General features: G+C 40.3%; 1 protein-coding gene across 1 annotated transcript in view; it reads right to left on the minus strand.

Annotated features, from left to right (window-relative positions):
* DNAH11 (dynein axonemal heavy chain 11) overlaps window positions 1–20,459 on the minus strand; it is a 250,146-nt gene that overhangs the window by 141,298 nt on the left and 88,389 nt on the right. The window contains exons 28-36 of the mRNA XM_053263692.1: window positions 18,911–19,037; window positions 18,621–18,770; window positions 16,052–16,285; window positions 13,740–13,871; window positions 9,939–10,099; window positions 8,015–8,171; window positions 7,258–7,403; window positions 5,339–5,455; window positions 3,566–3,704 (exon numbers count right to left, since the gene is read on the minus strand). Of these exons, the coding sequence (XP_053119667.1) occupies window positions 3,566–3,704; window positions 5,339–5,455; window positions 7,258–7,403; window positions 8,015–8,171; window positions 9,939–10,099; window positions 13,740–13,871; window positions 16,052–16,285; window positions 18,621–18,770; window positions 18,911–19,037 (1,363 nt within the window). The remainder of the gene's footprint in view (window positions 1–3,565; window positions 3,705–5,338; window positions 5,456–7,257; window positions 7,404–8,014; window positions 8,172–9,938; window positions 10,100–13,739; window positions 13,872–16,051; window positions 16,286–18,620; window positions 18,771–18,910; window positions 19,038–20,459) is intronic.

Genomic DNA, 20,459 nt, shown 5'->3' on the forward strand with positions numbered 1-20,459 from the left:
ATGTCTATACCTTCAAAGATTAGAATTGTTCGGACAATGTTTTTTCTGAGACACTCTATGGATGTGAAAGCTGGACTTTGAAGAAGCAGGGTAGAAAAAGTATTGACGCTTTTGAACTTTGGTGCTGCAGAAGACTTTTGAGGATACCATGGACAGCCAGGAAAAAAACAACAAATGGATTATGGAACAAATCAATCCAGAATTTTCACTCGAGGCACAAATGACCAAGCTCAAAACTATCATACTTTGGACACATTATGTGAAAACCCAGCTCCCTTGAGAAGTCCATAATGCTGGGAAAAGTTGAAGGAAAGAGAAGAAGAGGGCAACCAGCAGCAAGGTGGATGGACTCGATTACGACAGCAATGAATGCACCACTACGAGACCTTAAAGGCCAAGTTGAAGACAGATCATCCTGGAGAGAATCTATCTATGTGGTCACTAAGAGTCGACACCGACTTGATGGCACTTAATCAATCAATTGGTTGTCTGAAGAATATTAAAGCCTGCATCATTTTGATGGAGGGAGCCCAGCCAAATTCTTAAAAGTTCAATAGGTTCCATTTGCTATGAAGAATGTTGTAGCAAAAGAACTTGAAAGACTTGAAACCATGGGAATATTGACTAAGGTTGATTGGAGTGAGTAGGCTATACCGATTGTTCCCAGCATGAAGAAAAATGAATTTGTGGTGACTTCGTTAGGTCCTATCTTGATGACCCCATTGTGACAGAGTCCAGTGATGAAGATCATCTAAAGAATCTGGCACAAGTCCTAAGGAGACTGGAAGAATATGGATTGCACGTTAATCATGATAAATGTGAGTTCTTCAAAGACTCAGTCACATACTGTGGACATACCACTGATGCAGGACTACACAAATCACCTGACAAAATAAAAGCTGTATTAGGAGCACCACGTCCAGAGAATGTCTTACAGGTTCAATCATTTATTGGTCTTGTGAACTATTACCACAAATTTCTGCCTAATCAGGCAACTGTACTTTATCCCTTGTATCAATTGCTTCAGAAGGGAAAAAGTTGGGACTGGTCTGAACAATGTGAACAGGAGTTTCAAAAGGCCAAATGACTTGTTACATCAGAACAAGTGCTGACTCACTACAATCCTGAACTAGATATCAATCTGGCTTGTAATACCTCTGCATGTGGCCTTGGAACTATCTCCCATGTCATGCCAGATGGCACTAGTGACCCTTAGCTTTCGCTTCTAGATTGTTGAGTCTGGCAGAGCACAATTATGTTCAAATAGATCAATCAATTTTGATGCTCATCTGGAGAGTTAAGAAATTTGAATGTTACATTTATGGCAGGAAGTTCACTTTGGTTACAGACCACTAACCTCTGCTCTCCATTTTCCATCCTATGAAGGGTATTCCGGAAATGGCAGAGGCCCATATTCAGCATTAGGTGTTTTGGGGAGCTCATACGTAGGATATTCAGTTCAAAGAAATGACTCAACATTGCAATGCAGATGGCCTGTCACAACTGCCATTGCAGAATGTAGAGAAAGACAACCATTGAGACATGCTCTCTGCTGTGGAAGTGTGCAATATGACACAAATGAATGTCTTGCCAATTACATCGTCAGTGTTAGGTTGAGAAACAGGCAGAGATTATGCGCTGGTGGAAGTCTATGATAGAAGTCTACCTTAAGGGGTTGGAAGGTGAATCTTAGAAAGTGCTTGGAACCTTTCTTTCACCAATGGCATGAAATTACTTTCCCCATGGTTGTTTGATGTGGGGTTGTAGCACAGTAATTCCTACAAAATTACAACTCCAACTGTTGGAAGAATTACATGTTGGACCCCTTGCCATGGTTAAGATGAAGGCTTTGGCCAGGAGTTATGTCTGGTGGCCAGTCATAGATGGTCAAATTGAAAAGTTAGCTAGCTAAAGACTGCTCTGATTGTAAAAGGGTTCAGAATATGCTGGGTTTGGTACCCCTTCACCCATGGAATTGGCCCACACACCATGGGAACGCATTAACTTGGACTTTGCAGGATCCTTCCAGAGTATCAACTTTCTGATGGTAATAAATGGCTATTCCAAATAGCCTGAGGTGTTTTGTATGTCATCCATAACTTCTGCAAGTACTGCCCATGTTCTCCAGAGCCTTTTTACTGGAACTGGACTGCCTGTACATTTGGCCACAGACAATGTACTGCAATTTGTTCCTACAGAATTACAAACATTTCTGAAGCAAAATGGGATCAAACATGTGACTTCTGCACCCTATCACCCGGTTATGAATGGGTTGGCAGAAGGCTTCATCCAAACTATGAAGCACGCCTTGCGAGCTGCAGAGGACCAGCCAGGCTCTTTATCTATTAAACTGGCTAATCTTCTACTCGTATATATTAATGCTATATATAGTTCAACAAACCAAATTCCTGCTAGTTTGTTTCTGGATAGCAACCTCCGATCTTGTCTGGACCTTTAGAAGTCTGATCTGCGTAGAGATGTTATCAACAAATTACCAGATAAAGCAACAGGAGCATTTCAGGCTGCAGGAACTGTGTGTAGGCCAACCTATTTTTGTTCAGGCATACCATGGTAAGGACAAGCGGATTCTGGGTACCATTCAGGCAGTGAGAGGACCATATTCTTATGATGTCTCAATTGCACCTGATGTCATCTGGCATTGCCACATCAAACAGATCCAAGGTACAATTTCAACACAAACTGTACACCAACACTGTCACTGGACACACCATACTTGGAAGACTTGCCTGATGTCCTCAATGCTCGAGAGCCAACGTACCTGCCTGCTCTGGCCATGAAGGAGCAGGAAGTTCTTCAGCCAAATTGCAGTGTGGACTCACAACCTTCTTCAGAAATTGCAGTTTCCAACCCTTCCCCAGAGGGAAGTCTCAGTGGTACTGACCCAGCATTATCCTATCCGCATAAGAAAACCGCCTGACAGACTCAACCTTTAGATATTTTTGTTCCTGTTCTCAATTCCTACATGCTTGTTGTTATTGTTCTGTGTTTTAAGACATCTTTATTTGGCAGGGGGTGCGGGGGAGGAATGTTGTGTATGTTGTGTATGTTCTGATGAGAAAAGCCTCTAGGGGGCTTCTGTTGTTTCACTAAGAAGCTGCTAAATGCCTGTAGGAGCTCTCTGTTAATAAAGAACCCATTACTAAGTATTTTGTCCAGTTGTGTATGACCCACAGACTTAACAGGCTTACTGCCTTGTGTGCTATTTCTGAGAACTAGGCTAAAGTAACACACTTCTTTGTCAGGGTGGGGTGGAAATCACTTTGAGTGTGATGATATCATGAATTATTTAAATCACACTACAAACTTAATGTGCTACTAAATGGAAAGTAATAACTTGACAGGACTCCCATCACTTGTAGGTGTGTTGTGTTACAGATAACAACTGCTTTTCCAGGGATCATATTTCTCTAATATAAAATAGCTGAAGCAATTTATATGCTTTCAAATGCATACTAAAATCATTCCCAACATTATTATGCAAATTTATATTGAAGCACAACACAGTGTTATTAGCACTGGTGAAACCCCAAACGAGTCCTCTTACCTGTTTAGAGAGAAGTTCTCTACAGAGGGTATATAAGGTAATAAACTTTCTGGCTAACAAGCGTGCATCAACAAATCCCTCAGCAACCAGCATAATTTCACAGATTAGTTCTATGTCAGGGACAACCATTGCACAGGGTCTGAAAAACGTGTAAAGTCAAACGCACACATTTGTATTAAAGCATAGAGAGAAACAAAACACCTAGATTCAAGACAGCAAGAGTTTGAAAATAGTTTAGTAGCGCTTGAGAGAGAAACAATTACATACATCAGTCAAATCTAACAAGGACTTCCATTCAATAGTTAATCACACAATGCTGATTTTTAGCATTTTTTTACTAGCGATGTTTCAAAAGGAGACAGCTGAAGAGTACAGGCCTTTCAGGTCAGATTTTACAGGTCCCTCACTGACAAAACATGAAAATAATGGCTGCCTCTTAATAGGCAAGGTTCAAGGAGGTTCTTTGTGTCTGATAAACACACAGCTAGCCAACTCACCATTCTGAATTTAATTTTTTTTTTTAAATGAAGCTCCAGTAAAAATAATACAACTGCAAACTGTGCAGCTAATCTTCAGGAATATTTACCTCTGAGCTTCTTTGTGCCCAGATTACAAAAATAATAAAACATACACTAATAAAACACTTCCATTAACAATCACAAATATAACTGGGATTTTTTGCAACAGTTAATTGTATATGAAAATAGCAAAATACATGTTTTTCAGTAAGGAGTGCCAATATATCAGGGTAGGTAACCTATGGCATGGGTGCTAAAAGTAGCACACGAAATGCTTTTGAATGGCACTCACACTGACTCCTGAGAGAAGGCTACACCACGGAAGGTAACAGGAGCCATTTGTTTAGAATTAAGCATTTCAAAGAAATTTTTTTACTTTACATACAATACAACAATAGTTGTATTGAGAAAAACCTTCTATGTTAAAATGTATCACTGACATGCACAACCTTAAATTAGAGTGAATAAATGAAGACCTGGCACACCACACATAAAAGGCTGCCAACCCTGCATAACAAAATGGAGGTCTTCTAGTCCAAAGAACTGCTCAGTGCAGGAAACTTCTACAGCATCTCCAACATAGAGCTATTTAGGCCTCTGTGTAAAAACATCAAGATTGCCCATATCCAGAAGGTGGATATGTTTTCATATGATTTTTATATCCCCATTGTCCAGATTGTGAAACAAGAAAACTGAATATTTGAGGTTGGAAATCCTTGATTTTGAACAGGCTTTCCAAACAAGCCTGTTTATAAAGTGTGAATTTATAAAGTGTGAATTTATAAAATTCTGGCTGATTATTATATCTGTAAAATAGAAAAAGTATTTCTTTTTATAAAGCTCATAAAAAGAAGTAATTCCAAGGAAATTACTTCCCTAGAAGATACTGTGTGAGCAAAGCATAATTTCTGAGCAATTTCCCCCACTTTTCTTTTGTCATGTGGTTAGGTGGAGATTCTTTTTGTTCTGCACATAAGCAAGCTTCAGTTAAGCTGGTTTAGACTGTCATTCTGTCTCAGTAACATGTCTTGTTTTGTATTATGACTAGATTTTCCAAAGCAATAAGCCCGTTTACAGTGTATTTTGTAAAGAGAATCCATCCCCCTCATCTTTCTGTTAGCTCTTGAAACTATAACTTTGAAGAGGTTCCTTACAGAAGCAGTATAACAACAAGACAAGCTGCTCTACATTGCAAACCAAACAACTGACATTAGGTGGCATAAGTGTTCTGAATTCTAAACCACTTCAAACTTGCCTGAAAAGAGCTTTAAGGTTTTCAGGTAATTCTGTTCGACCAGCATACCCTGGATTCATAGTAATGAATATTCCAACTGATGGCTTCAATGTAATGTTTTCTCCAAGGAATAAAAATCTGCATCAATGATATGATGTAAAAAAACAAATGAATATAAGATTACAATTTGTTTAGATGTAAATAATTTTCTTTGATTCGTTTTTCTTCTCAGATTCATAGTACTCTAAGGCTATGGCTGAAAGCCAAAGAACTATGCAACTAATTCTGCATAGCCAAGATGGTTTGGGGCTTGTGACTCACATGTTGCACAGCATAATGTGGGTGGTATCAACTGCTCTTCCTGCTGTGGGCTCCTAGTAAACCACTGGCAGTCTTGAGCTTTTGTGCAAGAGAATCAATACTTCAAACAGCACACCCACACTCTGGAGGCCCTTGTTCAACTGGAAACACATTGTCAATGGTCATGCAATGTGTTTCTGACCTTACTAGGGCTTCCAGAGTGCAGGTACACTACCTGAAGTATTTGCACTCTTGCACAAAAGTGCAAGCCTGCTGGTGCTTCACTAGGAGCCTGCAGCAGAGTGTGCAGATTAGCACAGCCTGTATTATGCTGCACAACATGTGGGCCGAGGTTTCTTGAAGAAGAGCCCCCACTTCAGGCAATAAGTAAAACCTCATCTGAAACTGAGGAGACATTCAAATTCTGTTAATCATATGGCATGGACAAGATCCTGATGTTCAAAGAAAAATAATCTAAAATCAAATTGGATATGTCCCCACCCCAGAAAGTCCTTAAGTATGCTTAAAGCAGTTTTTGGGGAGCCCCATCAATATAATGTGATACACAGTCATTTCTCCATATCTGTTTTTCCATATCTTTATTGCATTTTCACCATGCCAAATGTCTTATAATCTTTGTTGTATAGGTAGATCATTTTTTACATATGAGGCATCAAGACCAAGCAATAGTGAATTGTCCAAAGTCACATAATGGTCAGATTTTGACCAGGAACGAGCATTTGCCCAAGTGCTCCCTCCTTTTTCCAGCTAAATCAAACACTTCCTGGTTTGTTAAACCATAGTTTGGTGACATCCAGAATGGGAAACTGTAGTTTGACTGCTCCCAATAAACCAAGTTATCAAACCATAGTTGGATCCTACTGGGTATCCTTAATTGTTGGGATTAGACAAACCACAGTTTCCTGGTTTGGACATCATGGGAAATTATAATTTAACAGACCACAAAACATTTAATTTAGTTAGCATGTTAAGGGAGGAGAAAAGATGAAGGCAGATGACAGCACACACAAGCACATGGCTTGTTCCTGGTCCAACAAATGATGATTCATTGAACCAGAGTTGTTACATTGGAACCAGACCACACTGTGTGTATGGGTGAAGTGAGACTTCAACCCAGGTCCCAATCCAACACTTTGTCCATGGATGGATCAAAGCAAGAGGAAGAAGGAAACAAACTATTATGAAAGGTAATGAATGCAAGAATATTTATTTATTCCTGAACCCTATAGGTAAGTAAAGTCCAGATACTGTAGGTATATTTAGCAGGATGCCACAATATATACTAGTTCAGGGTTTAAAAAGTAACACATGGTGATTCAATAGAATCAGTAGGTACTTTGTAAATATGATTTCTTATCAAATTATGCGTAATCACTAAACAATATGTAAGGATATAGGTACTAAATAAAAGGTAAAGTGTGCCATCGAGTCGGTGTCGACTCCTGGAGACCACAGAGCCCTGGGGTTGTCTTTGGTAGAATACAGGAGGGGTTTACCATTGCCATCTCCCAAGAAGTATGAGATGATGCCTTTCAGCATCTTCCTATATTGCTGCTGCCTGATGAGGATTGAAACCGCCAACCCCTGGCTTGCTAGTCAAGTCATTTCCAAATACTCACTGCTTTTTTTTGTTTCTTATGGCATCATGGATAGTCTTTACTTGCACTGCCACAACTGAAAGAACTTCCACTGAAATTCGATTGAATTCATCAAAGCATCCCCAAGCACCTGTCTGGACCAAGCCTTTATAGATGTTTCCTATGGACTGTAAGAAATATGAATTTAGGTTTGTGTTTTTCTTTCTGAAAATATGAATTTAGGTTTGTGTTTTTCTTGTAATATACATAAAGCAGTAGCCACACTACTCTATAGTATTGTATCGCCATCTATCTCTCTAAAAGCCAGTTACTAATTTTTGTCATACACAGGTGTATACTTCTGGCTTCCATTTCCAGAATGGAGCTATGCAAGGAAGAGTCAGAGCTGTGCAGATAGGAACTTGCTCATTTCTCAGTGTTGCCATTTAATTCCACAGAACAAAGTAAACAGGATGTAATTTTAGACAAAACTCGGGGAGACACACAGAGTCAGGTTGACTTCCTTCCAACCCAATGGTGTTTCCTAGATGCACCCCTTCATTTCTGGAGTTTGAATAAATAAATGACAGGAATGAATGTTTATGGAGCAAAAGTGAAAAGCTGCATTTGGGCCCAACATCCATGAACAGTGTTTCAAATGGGAAATATAATGTGTCTAGAACACACACACACACACACACACACACACACACACACACACACACACACACACACACCATACCCTGTAATACACATTTCTCTTTCCACTACAACTAGCCCATCATGATTGACACCATACCTTATAATCCATCTGTTCAGAACAATTGAAAACATAGACCATCATCCCTAGAGCATGGCCCAGATCCTTAGTAGTCTCTGTTTTGCCAGTCCCTGCTGGACCTGCAGGAGCTCCACTCATGGTTAGGTGAAGAGACTGGGTCAGAGTGATGTAACACCTTTAAGCAGTGAAAAGCACAATTGCTATAACATTCCAACATAATATTTATTTCATAGCTGAAATTTCAAAACCACAAATGGGCAGGAATTTTATAGTAGAATATCTTTCAGTAAACTTTATTTGATCCTTTGTGCCTACCATTTGTAAATAAAAGACCTCCTATGTAATGACCACAGAACAATGCATGGAATGGCTCCAGCCCCTGCAAATTTCTTCATTTCCAAATTTTCTCAGAAGTGTAATATTCTCATCTCTGTTTCTTATAACCTATCCTATGTTCTGTTGCATTAAAGCAATACGGGGAACATATGAATCTGTTTTATACTGAGAGATTATTAGCCCATCTAGTAGGGATGTGCACAAAGTGTTTCAGTGCCCCTAATTTGAGGTGCCAAAATGCTTCAAGCTGCCCCAGCCGAATCATTTTGGTGGGCGGTGAGCAGGTGCTTTAAGAGGAGGAAGGCAGGTCTTATCTGCTCCTCTGTCACCACCCCATCACGGCACTGTTGGTATTAAGCACCATGCCGTTTGGCTGCAGTTCTGCTCCCAACAGCTTGTGGGTAGTGTCGGCACATAAACGGCATATGCGCATATGTGGATGCCATTTGCATTGTCAGCATGGTGTTGCTGACCACGGACATGGCATGCGCATGCACAGATGCTATTTACATGTCAGCGCCGCCTGCAGGCTACTGGGAGCAGCACTGCAGCCATGCGGCATGGCACTTAATACCAACAGCGTTGCGGTGGGACTGCGGAGGAGCAACGAAGGGGCAAGTAAGACCTGCCTCCCTCCTTTTAAAGTGCCCACTTTCCGCCATCCTCTGGATGTGCATGGAACGCTTTGTGCACATCCTCACCATCTAGTTCAGCATTGTTGACACTGACTGGCAGCATCTGTCCAGGTTTTCGAGACAGGGGTCTTCCCTAGCCTTACCTGGAGATGATAGCAATTGAGCCTGGCACTTTCTGCATGCAAAGCATATGCTCTACTAAACTACAGACCCTCCCAAACAATAAGACATAGGATCCAGTATAAAATTCTAGTGCTGATGCAAGGGACAAATCATTTCCTCTGGGATCTGGATCTTCTCCCTGAGGGTACATCAGTAGCCATCTTGGATTATGAATTATGTGGCATCCAAAGGATTACTTGTGCTTTGGATTGCATTGCTCTGTCTTGCTTGCCTAGCACAAAGTTTCATAGGATTGCTTCAGTTAATTCATTACTTTACTTTTATATTTTATTACTTTCACATTAGAAAGAAAGGTCATATAGAAAGAAAGGCCATATAGAATAGAGTTCATGTTACCCATTTATGACTTCCTCATGGGACCAGAAAATATATTCCAAATTCTTCCACATCTCAATATTTAAAATGTTTTTTCTATTAACTATAATACAAGATAGATCTGTAATGTCATTAGGAGAAATATCCTAGGGGTGGTGGGTTGAAATGCCAAGTGAATCTGGTCCTACTAATGCCAGATATAAGGTTTTCCCATTCCTTCCTTTGAAAGTCTTTGTTTTAACTGATGATATGATGGCAAACTCAATTGTCCATCCTTATTTAATGAGCTACAGAACCATGCAGATTATACAGGGATATTTTTAGATCCCAATGCAATTCTTCACTGAGTAAAAGGAGTCACAGTATTAAACATTTCTCACATGAGAGGACAACATGAGATTTGAAGTTTAACTTTGTATTCTACAAGATGGATCAAGCAGAGATAAAACCACTATCACCTGAAAATATATTACCTGTCAGTCAAAGGTGTAATAACTAGCCGAGGGGTATTTCCCAAGTACTCATAGAAATACTGGAACTGAGCATCACATATGCTGGCAAAGCAATGTCTCTGCTTCCCATCCCACTTATGGCGTAGTTGAGACAGCCAAGCAAAAGCCTGGGAACTGGTGACCTAAAAACAAAAATTGCACAATTTATGTTATGCAGACATTGTTACAGATGAAAGGAATCAGACATCTAAAATGCCTCAGCTGTCATCACCAGTTTTCACACCTCATTTCTGGTCTTTCACAAATAATAATCTCTACCAGCAATTATGAGGGATTAGACTCACGGCTGTGCAACATACAGAAGCAAGTACAATGTAAGATCTGCTTTTTAATGGAACTGTTGTTGCAACACACATTACAAGTATTTCTTCCAAGATCTCTTCCTTTCTCCTTTACAACAAACAAGCTCCAGGGATTTCATATGACACAATTATACATGTGCCTTCCAGCACCATTCAATTATTTTTTCTCAGACCTTATTTCTTTTTAACAACATCCCCTGGGCTCTACAAAACAATTATATCTTTGATATCTCACTTGTTTTTTCTTGACATCTGAATATCATACAGTACCTTTATTGTTTCTTATAGCAGTATTAAAACTGCCTTTTATGCCACAAGCTGGTGATGCATTTGGCCCATGGAGGACTTTCTCAGTTACAGACAGGAGAGTCTACATGATTGCTGCCAGTTCCTACCTTGCAGATTATATGACACAGGAGTGAAGTGAGACAAACTGACCAAATGGAACTCTCAGGCTATATAGCCATCTATCATAATTTTATTACAAAGCATATCAAATAATCTACAGCTTCCCTCAATTTGAAATTGAATGCAAAGGGGAAGTGCAACCACATGCGCTAGCTGAATCCCCCTCTCCTAACCCCCTGTTCAGCAGCGAACAGAGTTCTTGAGTGTCATGTAAATGCTTTAGAGGAATTTCCTTATTTCCACTAGACTAGGAACATAGGAATATAGGAAGCTGCCATATACTGAGTCAGACCATTGGTCTATCTAGCTCAGTATTGTCTTCACAGACTGCCAGTGGCTTCTCCAAGGTTGCAGGCAAGAATCTCTCTCAGCCCTATCTTGGAGAAGCCAGAGAGGGAACTTGAACCTTCTGCTCTCCCCAGAACAGTTCTATCCCCTGAGGGGAATATCTTACAGTGTTCACACTTCTAGTCTCCCATTAATATGCAACCAGGGCAGACACTGCTTAGCTAAGGGGACAAGTCATGCTTGCTACCACAAGACCTGCTCTATTGCAAAAGTTGTGTTTTCCCATGGAAAACCGCCCTGAGCCATTTTTGGAAGGGCGGTATAGAAATCGAATGAATGAATGAATGAATGAATGAATGAATGAATGAATGTTATTCCTCTGGTGCTAGACAGAACTGGTTTCCTATTCTAATGCATGGCATCATTCAAGGCTACCTTTCCATGAATGACTTTTTAAAGCTATTCAAGTGTCTACACTGATTACTGGTCCATGTCACTGATGTAGGGAAACATCTTCCGCTGCTCAGTTATTTGGGTTTTCACAAATAAGAATAATGCAGGTTTCAAAAGCTTAAAAACTAAAATTGAATATTTTTTAAAGCAGGTTTAAGTTGAATCTAGTTTCTTAGAATCATGGGGAAGGGTAGTTTCTGATGTGACCAACAAGCCTGGAGTAAGCCTCGCAGCAGTCACATGCTCCTTCCTCCCCTTTTGTTTTTCCTGAATTGAGGCAAAGTGCAGTTTTCCTGCTTCATCAAACCTTGCACACTATGGTTTGCTGCAAGCTAAATGGAGTTGCTCTATGTGAGCGATATGAGGCTGAGCCCAAAATGTAATGTAAACCGCGCTGAGCCTTTTGGAAGGGCGGTATAAAAGTTTTAATAAATAAATAAATAAATAAATAAATAAATAAATAAATAAGTAAGTAAATTCACTCCAGGTTCATGCACATAACACTAAACCAGTCATCTCCAGACTGGACTACTGTAATGTGCTTTACATGGGGCTGACCTTGAAAACAGTCTGGAAATAACATTAATGTAGAATGTATGCAGATGCCAGAGATTTGTCTGGGGCATGGAAGGTAGATCATATTATGCTAATCCTGGACAGCTTCACTGACTAACAATTTGTTTCCAAGCTGAAGGTACCATTTTAAAAAACTTCTAAAGCCTTATACAGCTAGAGTCCTGTCCCTTAAAAACTTGCCTAGGACATTTTCCTCCTGTACAGACAAACTCCTTCATGTTCCTCCACAATCAAAGGTATGACAAATGTCTACAAGTACAGAACCTTTTCAATAGTGGCACCCAAATTATGGAATACAACAGTACCTCATTACCTGCGGATCCAGCATCCATAGTTCTGTGTATCTGCAGCTGAGGAACTGACACCTGACCTTGGCATATGTGGTGGGGGGAAGGTTAAAAAAAGGGTTAAATCCACACATCTGTGGGTCGGGGGGAGCTGGAAATGACCTCAGAGGTAATTTCCGGTTGCCATTTTGAGCACAGGAGCCATTTTGTGGCTTTCTATTTTTAAAAAAATGCCCACAAAAAATCATGGAATAATGGCAAAAAATTTTTGCTGGACTGCTGGAGGCCCGTGGAGCACGGTAGGGCACTTTACTTGGTGTTTTTTGCCCATTTTTCTTGTTTTCTGAAATATTTTTGGACCGCCAGGAACCCAACCCCCATGATCACATTGACTTCAATGACCCAGTATTCACGGTTTTGCTATCCACAGTAATTACAGAGAATGGAACCCCCGCAAATACTGAGGTCCACCTGTAGTTTCCAAGAGAAGTGTGCCAGGTGCCCTTAAGACTATAGATGTGCTTTTTAGACCTTTTAAAGCAGTGTTTTTCATTTTAAGATTAGGAGCCAGTGGTGGCCCCCATCAATCCTAAGCATAGCTCCCTAATACAGTTGTTTATTGGGCCTGTGTAAAGCTTCTGCAAAAATGGAATACTTTGCACAGATCCCTTGGCACCATGCAGAGATGACCATTCTCACCTTGTAGTGTTGCACTTTGCCCAGTCCTGGGGTGGGGTGCTCCATTAAGGGAAATGAAGCCCTGTTGAGCCACTGCACCATCTTGGAAGGCATGCACGGAGTGCTGGGAAGTGTAGCCCTTCCCAGTGGTTTCCTCCTTGAGCTCTTAAAGAGAGAGCTCATTCTCTCTTTGGAGGGTCCTTTAAAGAGAGGGCCCTTTAAGGAGAGAATGAGCTCTCTCTTTAAAGGGCCCTCCCTACCCAGCACCGAGAAAGGTACAGTACCGTGCAGACGTCAGCGCATTAGGAAATGGCTCTCACATAGAAGGCTGTTTGGATTTTTTTTGCCAAAGTGCCCCCCACTTGAAAACAGTGAAGATCACTGTTTTAAAGTGTCTTTATTCAACTGCTGTTACAATATCAGGTTGTGTTATAGTATTCTCATTTATTTGAATGTAAACCACCTTGGGGGTGCTTCTGCACAACAAAAATTAAATCAAAATATTAATTTCTGGGACATTGCATCCCTAGAGATTCAGATTTGCAAATCCAGCTTGAGCTGGAAGCTGCTGTAACAAAAAACAGAATCTTTCTTTGTAATCCTTTTGTTCTCTCTGAGAACAAGTTCCATTTATTTCAATGTGCCTTCAAAATGCCTATATGAAGGACTGCAGCCTAACATACACATGTAAAATGTACTAGTATGGAACAGTCCAAAGCTCCATAGTACTACTGGCACTGCCATGAAAAGTGAGATAATAGTTTCTTTACCTTCTGAGCAACAAGCCTTGCCACCACATCTCGTGCATGAACATCTATTGTGCATATAGTCATGATCTTCTGTCTGTCACTTAATGTAAGCTCTCCCAACAACAGAGAGATAAGAGCATTTAGCTGAGTTATCTGAAAGAGGAAAGGAACAAGGAAAGTAATTCTATTGAACATCTCTACCCCAAATCCTGCTCAGTAGCACTACTGGTTTGTTCTGTACAAGAAGTGAATAAAATTGCACCATCACAAGGCCTCATGCTGAGGGGATGGCTCTTTGTCCCACCCCGTCACCAGACGGCCTAAAGAAGCATTCCGGTTGGCTGGAACTTAATTTGGGGGCAGAGTTTGTGTGCCACTTGGGTGGCTCCCTGTTTCAATTCAGCAGTTTGTTTTGAGCTGCTTCCCTTCCCTAGGCACAGAACGGGCTTCAGCTGGTCATCATTTCTGGGGCCAAGTAGGAATTTTTGGCCCTCTACAAATTGCCTTCATTGGAGGTCTTTTTTGCCTACACCGTTCTGCTTTTCCTATTTTAGTTAGTTTTGGTCACAACTGAGCAGGTACAGTGTGGGCTAGGTGGAGGTCTAGTTTGGTTTGAGATCAGTGAGCAACCTTGGGCAGCTAAAATGGGTGGATTGGTCAATCGGTCCTTAGAGGCTTTGTGGTTCAGGGATTTTGATTCGCCATGAAACCTGCTTCAGGGTTTCACAAACCTTAAAGACTGTGTGGCTTCAGGTGTGTGAAGCCCTAGAAGTTGCCCTGACCCATTGGATTGACTATGAAGTGGATGAAGTGGGTTTAACCTGCTTCTGTCCTGAGTCAGGGTGTGTCGCTCATTTAAGGCATGGGGGACGACTTTAATTTTTGAGCACGGCATTAGTTAGGCTCGCACTGTTGGGGGGGGGTAGAGTTCTTGCTCCTCACAGAGTTTGCTGATTTGATCAATTAATAAAGTTGTGGCCCTTTCATCCAACTTAATTGTGTCTCTGTATTCCTTGAGGCTGGGGTGTGGGTACAATGCTCTACCAATTCCACTTTATGGCAAACAGCTATTAGTTTTTCTCTCTCATGTGAAACAAGCATCTGTAGTACACCTATACAAAACTAATGATTAGTACAGCAATCAAATACAATGCCTGTAATTTGCAGAATTTTTCCTTGTACCCTTTCTTCTTGCTTTAATACAAACCTCTGAAACTATCCATGTGCTTTTGTACATCCAAAGTCACTGAAACAATTTTATCTATGAACAGGATAAGGGAATGCTACTTTTATCACAGATGTGATGCAAGCCTTATTGGACAAGTCTTTATTAGATGAAAAATAAAACTCCAATAAAGAGAAGCAATTCAATACTGCATCATAGTGAACTGTATTGGTGGAGTAGGGTGGCTTACCTGCAACGAAGAAGCAGGCTTTTGCTCTTTTCTATTTTCCACATAAAAACTGGCTGCCTTCTGGGCAGCTGAAGCAGTAACACTTTAAAATTCTGGCTTTTTTGCTCTAGAATCACCACACAGTGCTCCAGATCAGGAAGCAACTTCATAACGCTGCATTTCAGTGCTTTCTCCAGTGCATTACTGGGAGGGGGGAAATTGTCATTTCCTGTAGTTATACGACCATATCCCCCACCCTCGCAGTCATGCATTGGAAAAAGATGCAATGCTGTGACATTAATACCTTACCTGTGGCGTTGCGAGGCAATTCCAGAGGGGAAAAAGAGGCATCTTAAAGTGCCACTGTTGCTGCTGCCCAGAAGGCAGTCGATTTCCATGTACAAGACAGAAGGGAGACCACTTCTTGATTTCAGGTAAGGCCCCACCACCACCAATGTATTGAACTTATCCAATATATTGGCTTGTCTCTACACAGCCTCCCAACTGCCTAGTCAACACAATTCAATAATTACTGGTATCAGATCAAAACCAATTCCAATAGTTTCTTTAGCACAGCTCTAATATTTATTGTCTCAGGCGAGGAGATAGGCAAAATATATTATTGACTGTCTCCCTTGAGGCTGCATGGAGGGGAAGAGAATCAATTCTTAGTTTCCTCCAAAAGACTATAAAACTAGCACGTTAGGGGGAAAAAAAGGATAGATCCTAGCTTGCCCATGACAAGTTATTTTTCTATGTACAAGGAAAAAAGACATTTGCAGGGCAGCATTTGAACAAGTATCATCCCCTCCTACAAACACATAGACACCCCTGTAACAGACTACATAAAGCTTTGCCTATTTGGTTCTATTGTCTGTGTACACCATCCCTATTTTTACAGGTGTTCTAATATTTAAAAAATAACAAAGGCATCAATACCTGTTTTTTATTATAATCCTTCAAAGCTGTTTCAAACCCTTCTTCTAGCCTGCTGAATGCTATTCCCACATCTGTAGTCCACCAGATCTGAGAGCTAGTGAGTGCTACTTGAGCAGGGTAGTCGAAGATCCACTGCTCTCTGGGCTTTTCCTCATAGACCGCTATAGCTTCTGTGATGTGATGACGCACTGTTTCACACATGGTGTCTTCAAGGCGTTTTAACCAAGTTTCCACCTTTTGGAATAATCACAAAATACATATCCATATTTGTAACAAGAAGAATACAACAAGGTTGGAAAACTCTATTTGTACAGAGCATTCTATCTATATGGACTAGACACACACACACTTCTTTTACTGTAATTTCCAACTCAAGTAGATGTTCTTTCCACTCATTGTACCACAAGAAGAAAGCATTATTTTCTCTTATGGTTGCTTTTGGGGGTCTTTTTTCCTTTATATCCACCCTCCCACATTTATTGAGATATCTTTACTTTACTCATTTGCTTTTGATCAAGATGGAGTGGACTGATTTAAATTACCAAGCAAGAAGACCAGTGTAAATAAATTTATTTAATCAAGGTTCCCATTTGTACTTCAGATATTTCCTAAACAAAAAATATACTACATCTGTCCACATGCAAGGTCACAGTGTAGTGATTTATTGGAAAGCTAAACAATCAGAATTTTCTAGGAAAGAGCATTAGCATGTGCTAGGCAGTTCAGTAGTCTTCTATATCTTATGGAAAATTAGAGAATATAACACAGAAGGATATCATACTTCTGTGTACAAGATCATACAGATGGATTCAGTGGGTGGCCTGGGTAAGATATATGATGGCATCTCCTAGAGACAGGTCTAGAATCAGAATCATTTTATTTGCGGCCTTAAGCCAAACAAGACTAGATCCAAAAGCATATGACAATATGACTGGCACCCAGTATCAACATGCTGATAGTATTGAATTTTTATTAAGCTATAATATTTACATAGGAATATCTGCAGGGGCGTAGCTAAGGGTGAGGGGGCCGCTCGGAGTGTTCACTCTTCTCCCCGGTGGCCCCTCAGTTCATCCCTCTCCCCTGTGGCCCCTCAGAGTGAGGGAGATAATGAAGAAAACAGGGAGGAGTGGACCTGAGGGGACCTTAGAATCTGGGGGGCGCCGTGTTCTTTGAACCCATCCACTCATTTATAGCTACACCTCTGAATATTTTCAATAGTTACCCTCTCCACAAGATCAGCTTTGCTCTATCTAAGATAGTGCACTAATCTGGAGTCCACAAATATTCCATTTCACCTTGTTCTAAATATCTAGTTCAAATGAGGAACAGTTTAGAGCTTGCAACAAATGCTAAAGAACTTGAGCTAATCCACTAAAAGACAGCATCATTGCCTATGTTAATCACCCACATTCTAAGGAAATAAATCTGCAAGAACAATATGATTTGCTTCAGCATTAGCAGATTGTGGTAATTGCTCTAGAATAGCCAACAGCAAGGATGTGACAAAACTGCAAGTTAAGTGTCATGATTTCTGTCCAAGGAACCCAGAGAACTATACCTCTGTGATGAGGTTAAGGATCTTCTCTATACATTCACAAAACTATGGGCACCCAGAAAAATGGATCCAGTTGCAAGATTTAGATTTATTGTAAATAAGAGATCCATTATGTGTTCCATCATCACACTGCACCTATTTTTGTTTTAACAATAATCACATATACTGATCGCATATATTAACAGCCTTGTACAAGCACAAACAGTAAAATTTTCTTTTTCTCCTCTTTTTTGGGGGAGGGGGGGACATGATCTTTTCTCAGACAATGCATCCTAACTTCTCTCATCTACTGCCCTATGTGTTTATATATTGCATGTCTTTTGATTCTCCCTATAATTAAATCTAGTTAGTAACACATACATACAATGTACACTTCGAGAACAAAGGGTTGCAATATAGTTAAAATAAAAGACAGGTATGATCGTTTAAAAAATTATATAGATAGCCCAAATGAAGGCAAAATTTTGCCTGTTTGCTAGGAAATATATTTACCATCCAGACATCCAAGGACAGAAGTTAATGATACATCTAAAAACCACATGTAGATATCTATCTATACACCTGTGCTTTTGGGAGAAGATGTAAGAAAATATCTCCTGAAATATTTCTTGCAAACCTATACAATTATATTGCTGGTCAAAAATTAAAATATATATATAGCTGACACATGGAATTCACTTGTATCTTCCATGTGTCATTAAGCTGATGCAGAAAAATGCAATCTAGCCATCAGAATATTCTAAAACAGAAATGCTATGTCCTTTTTAGATATATATTCTGGCACAAAAAGGCATTCAATTTTAAATTATTTTGCTGCTTTAAAAACTTTTAATAAAAGAATTGTGTATTGACAAAGGACAATGTTCCATCACATATATTCAAGATAAATCAAAATTAAGTTTCTGACATACAAAGTTACTTCTGCTCTTTTAATTTTAGGAAATAAAGGAAATAAAAGTTATGTGACCCTCCCCCCCATCACCACTCCCGCAAATTAAAGAACCAACATACCTGACCAATACATTCAAAGTTTGTATTGAACGGGACATATTCTTTTTCTTTGCTGTACATCCCTAGTGCAGTATTCCTGGAGTTCTCATTGTTGTCTTGAAATTTAAGATCAGCAGTGTTGTCAAAAAGTTTAATAAGATGACAAGTCACCTGCACTCAAATAATAGCATACAATTAAGAAAACCAGTCATTTAAGGTTTACTCAGATTTCAATTACCTTCTTCTCTTTCACTTTCTACTATCATATTTATTTGCAGATAATGCTTGAAATAAGATTACAAGAACTTTACCTGTCTTGGTTGTGCCCCTTTTGAGAGAATATCAAGCAGATCAGCAGATGAAACAAAATAGAAGCGGGGGAAAGCTAGACGTTTGGTTTCTAAGTATTCAGCAAGAGCTTTTTCACAAAGGGAAAGCCTGAAAATTGAAGAGGAATATTTTGAACTTTTACATTTAAGAAGGTATGTCACCTTTCCCCACTACAGAGTAGCTGACTGTGGTGTTTTTGGTTAATCCATTCCTTGATCCAGGCCAGCTTTTGAATGGTGCTCTAGCTATTTTTATTCCATTCCTGGAGTAGAGGTGGGGCTAACAAACAGCCAGCAGCAAGAGCACTGAAAGCAGACTGCATTTGCCTCTCTGTAAATAATCCCTATTTCAATAAATCATTGATATTTCTGATTATATTCTTCTGTCTTGTCCTTGCATACCACAACTCTTTCCTCTGGGTTCTACACTGGCTAATAAGGACAGAAACATTTCAGATACCTTTTCATAATGTATTTTTCTCTGACAGAACAGTATGTTTTGGACATTTGATGAGTGGTGACTAGTCTAGAAGTTCATAACAGTGATGCCCCATCTACTGAATACTCTGGAATGTTCTCTCCAGCAGTTTACTTGGCACTCACCCATATATCTTTTTGGCCCCAGGCAAAGGCCTTTTTAAACATCAGTTGACTCTAGTTTTTACTTTTCACCTGTGATGCTCACTGATTCATACCATTTCTACTGCTTTAATTAGTTGCTTGTGCTGACTAGTTGGTGTTGACTCCTGGAAACCACAGAGCCATGTGGTTTTCTTGGTAGAATACAGGAGGAGTTTACCATTGCCATCTCCCGTGCAGTATGAGATGATGTCTTTCAGCACCATCCTATATCACCGCTGCCTGATATAGGAGTTTCCCATATTCTGGGATACACACCAGTGGGGATGTGAACCAACAGCCTACTGTTTTCTGGGCAGGTTACTTCCCCGCTGCACCATTAGGTGGCTGGCTTTAATTAGTATTAGTTATATTTTCCTTGGACTTTTGATAGCTTTTATTACCATCCCGAGAGCATATTGCTGAATGGCAGGATATTCATTTCTTAAGGAAATACAATGTCAGCATTAGGGGCGTGCAGAAATGATTCGAATCAAACCAGGTTCAACCTCGAACTGAACTAGCCTAAAAAAAAAGGCTGCCAGTCTAAGTTTGAACCGAATGAGGCCCAGTCCACTACGAACCAGTTACACCCAGTTCAAGGGGCTATGTTTGTAAATCAAAGGGGAATGCTTTGCAATCAAAGGGGATATGCTTTGCAAACAAAGGGGATATGCTTTGCAATCAAAGGGGAATCTGCCTTTAAAATGTTTCTAAGAGTGGCCGGGAGTGGCGGCAAGAGGGCACCTTATCAGCAGCGCCAGCAGCTCCTCTAAACCTCTGTGCTCCCCTCAGCAGTGCAGCTTGCATAGTGGCACATGGTTCTGGCTTCCACGCATGTGCAGAGGCCATTTGAATGACCAAATGTGCATGCTCAGAGGCCGGAACCACCCCTACAAATGGCCTCTATGTC

This window comes from Hemicordylus capensis, chromosome 6 (assembly GCF_027244095.1).
Source record: "Hemicordylus capensis ecotype Gifberg chromosome 6, rHemCap1.1.pri, whole genome shotgun sequence".
NCBI classification, from domain to species: domain Eukaryota; kingdom Metazoa; phylum Chordata; class Lepidosauria; order Squamata; family Cordylidae; genus Hemicordylus; species Hemicordylus capensis.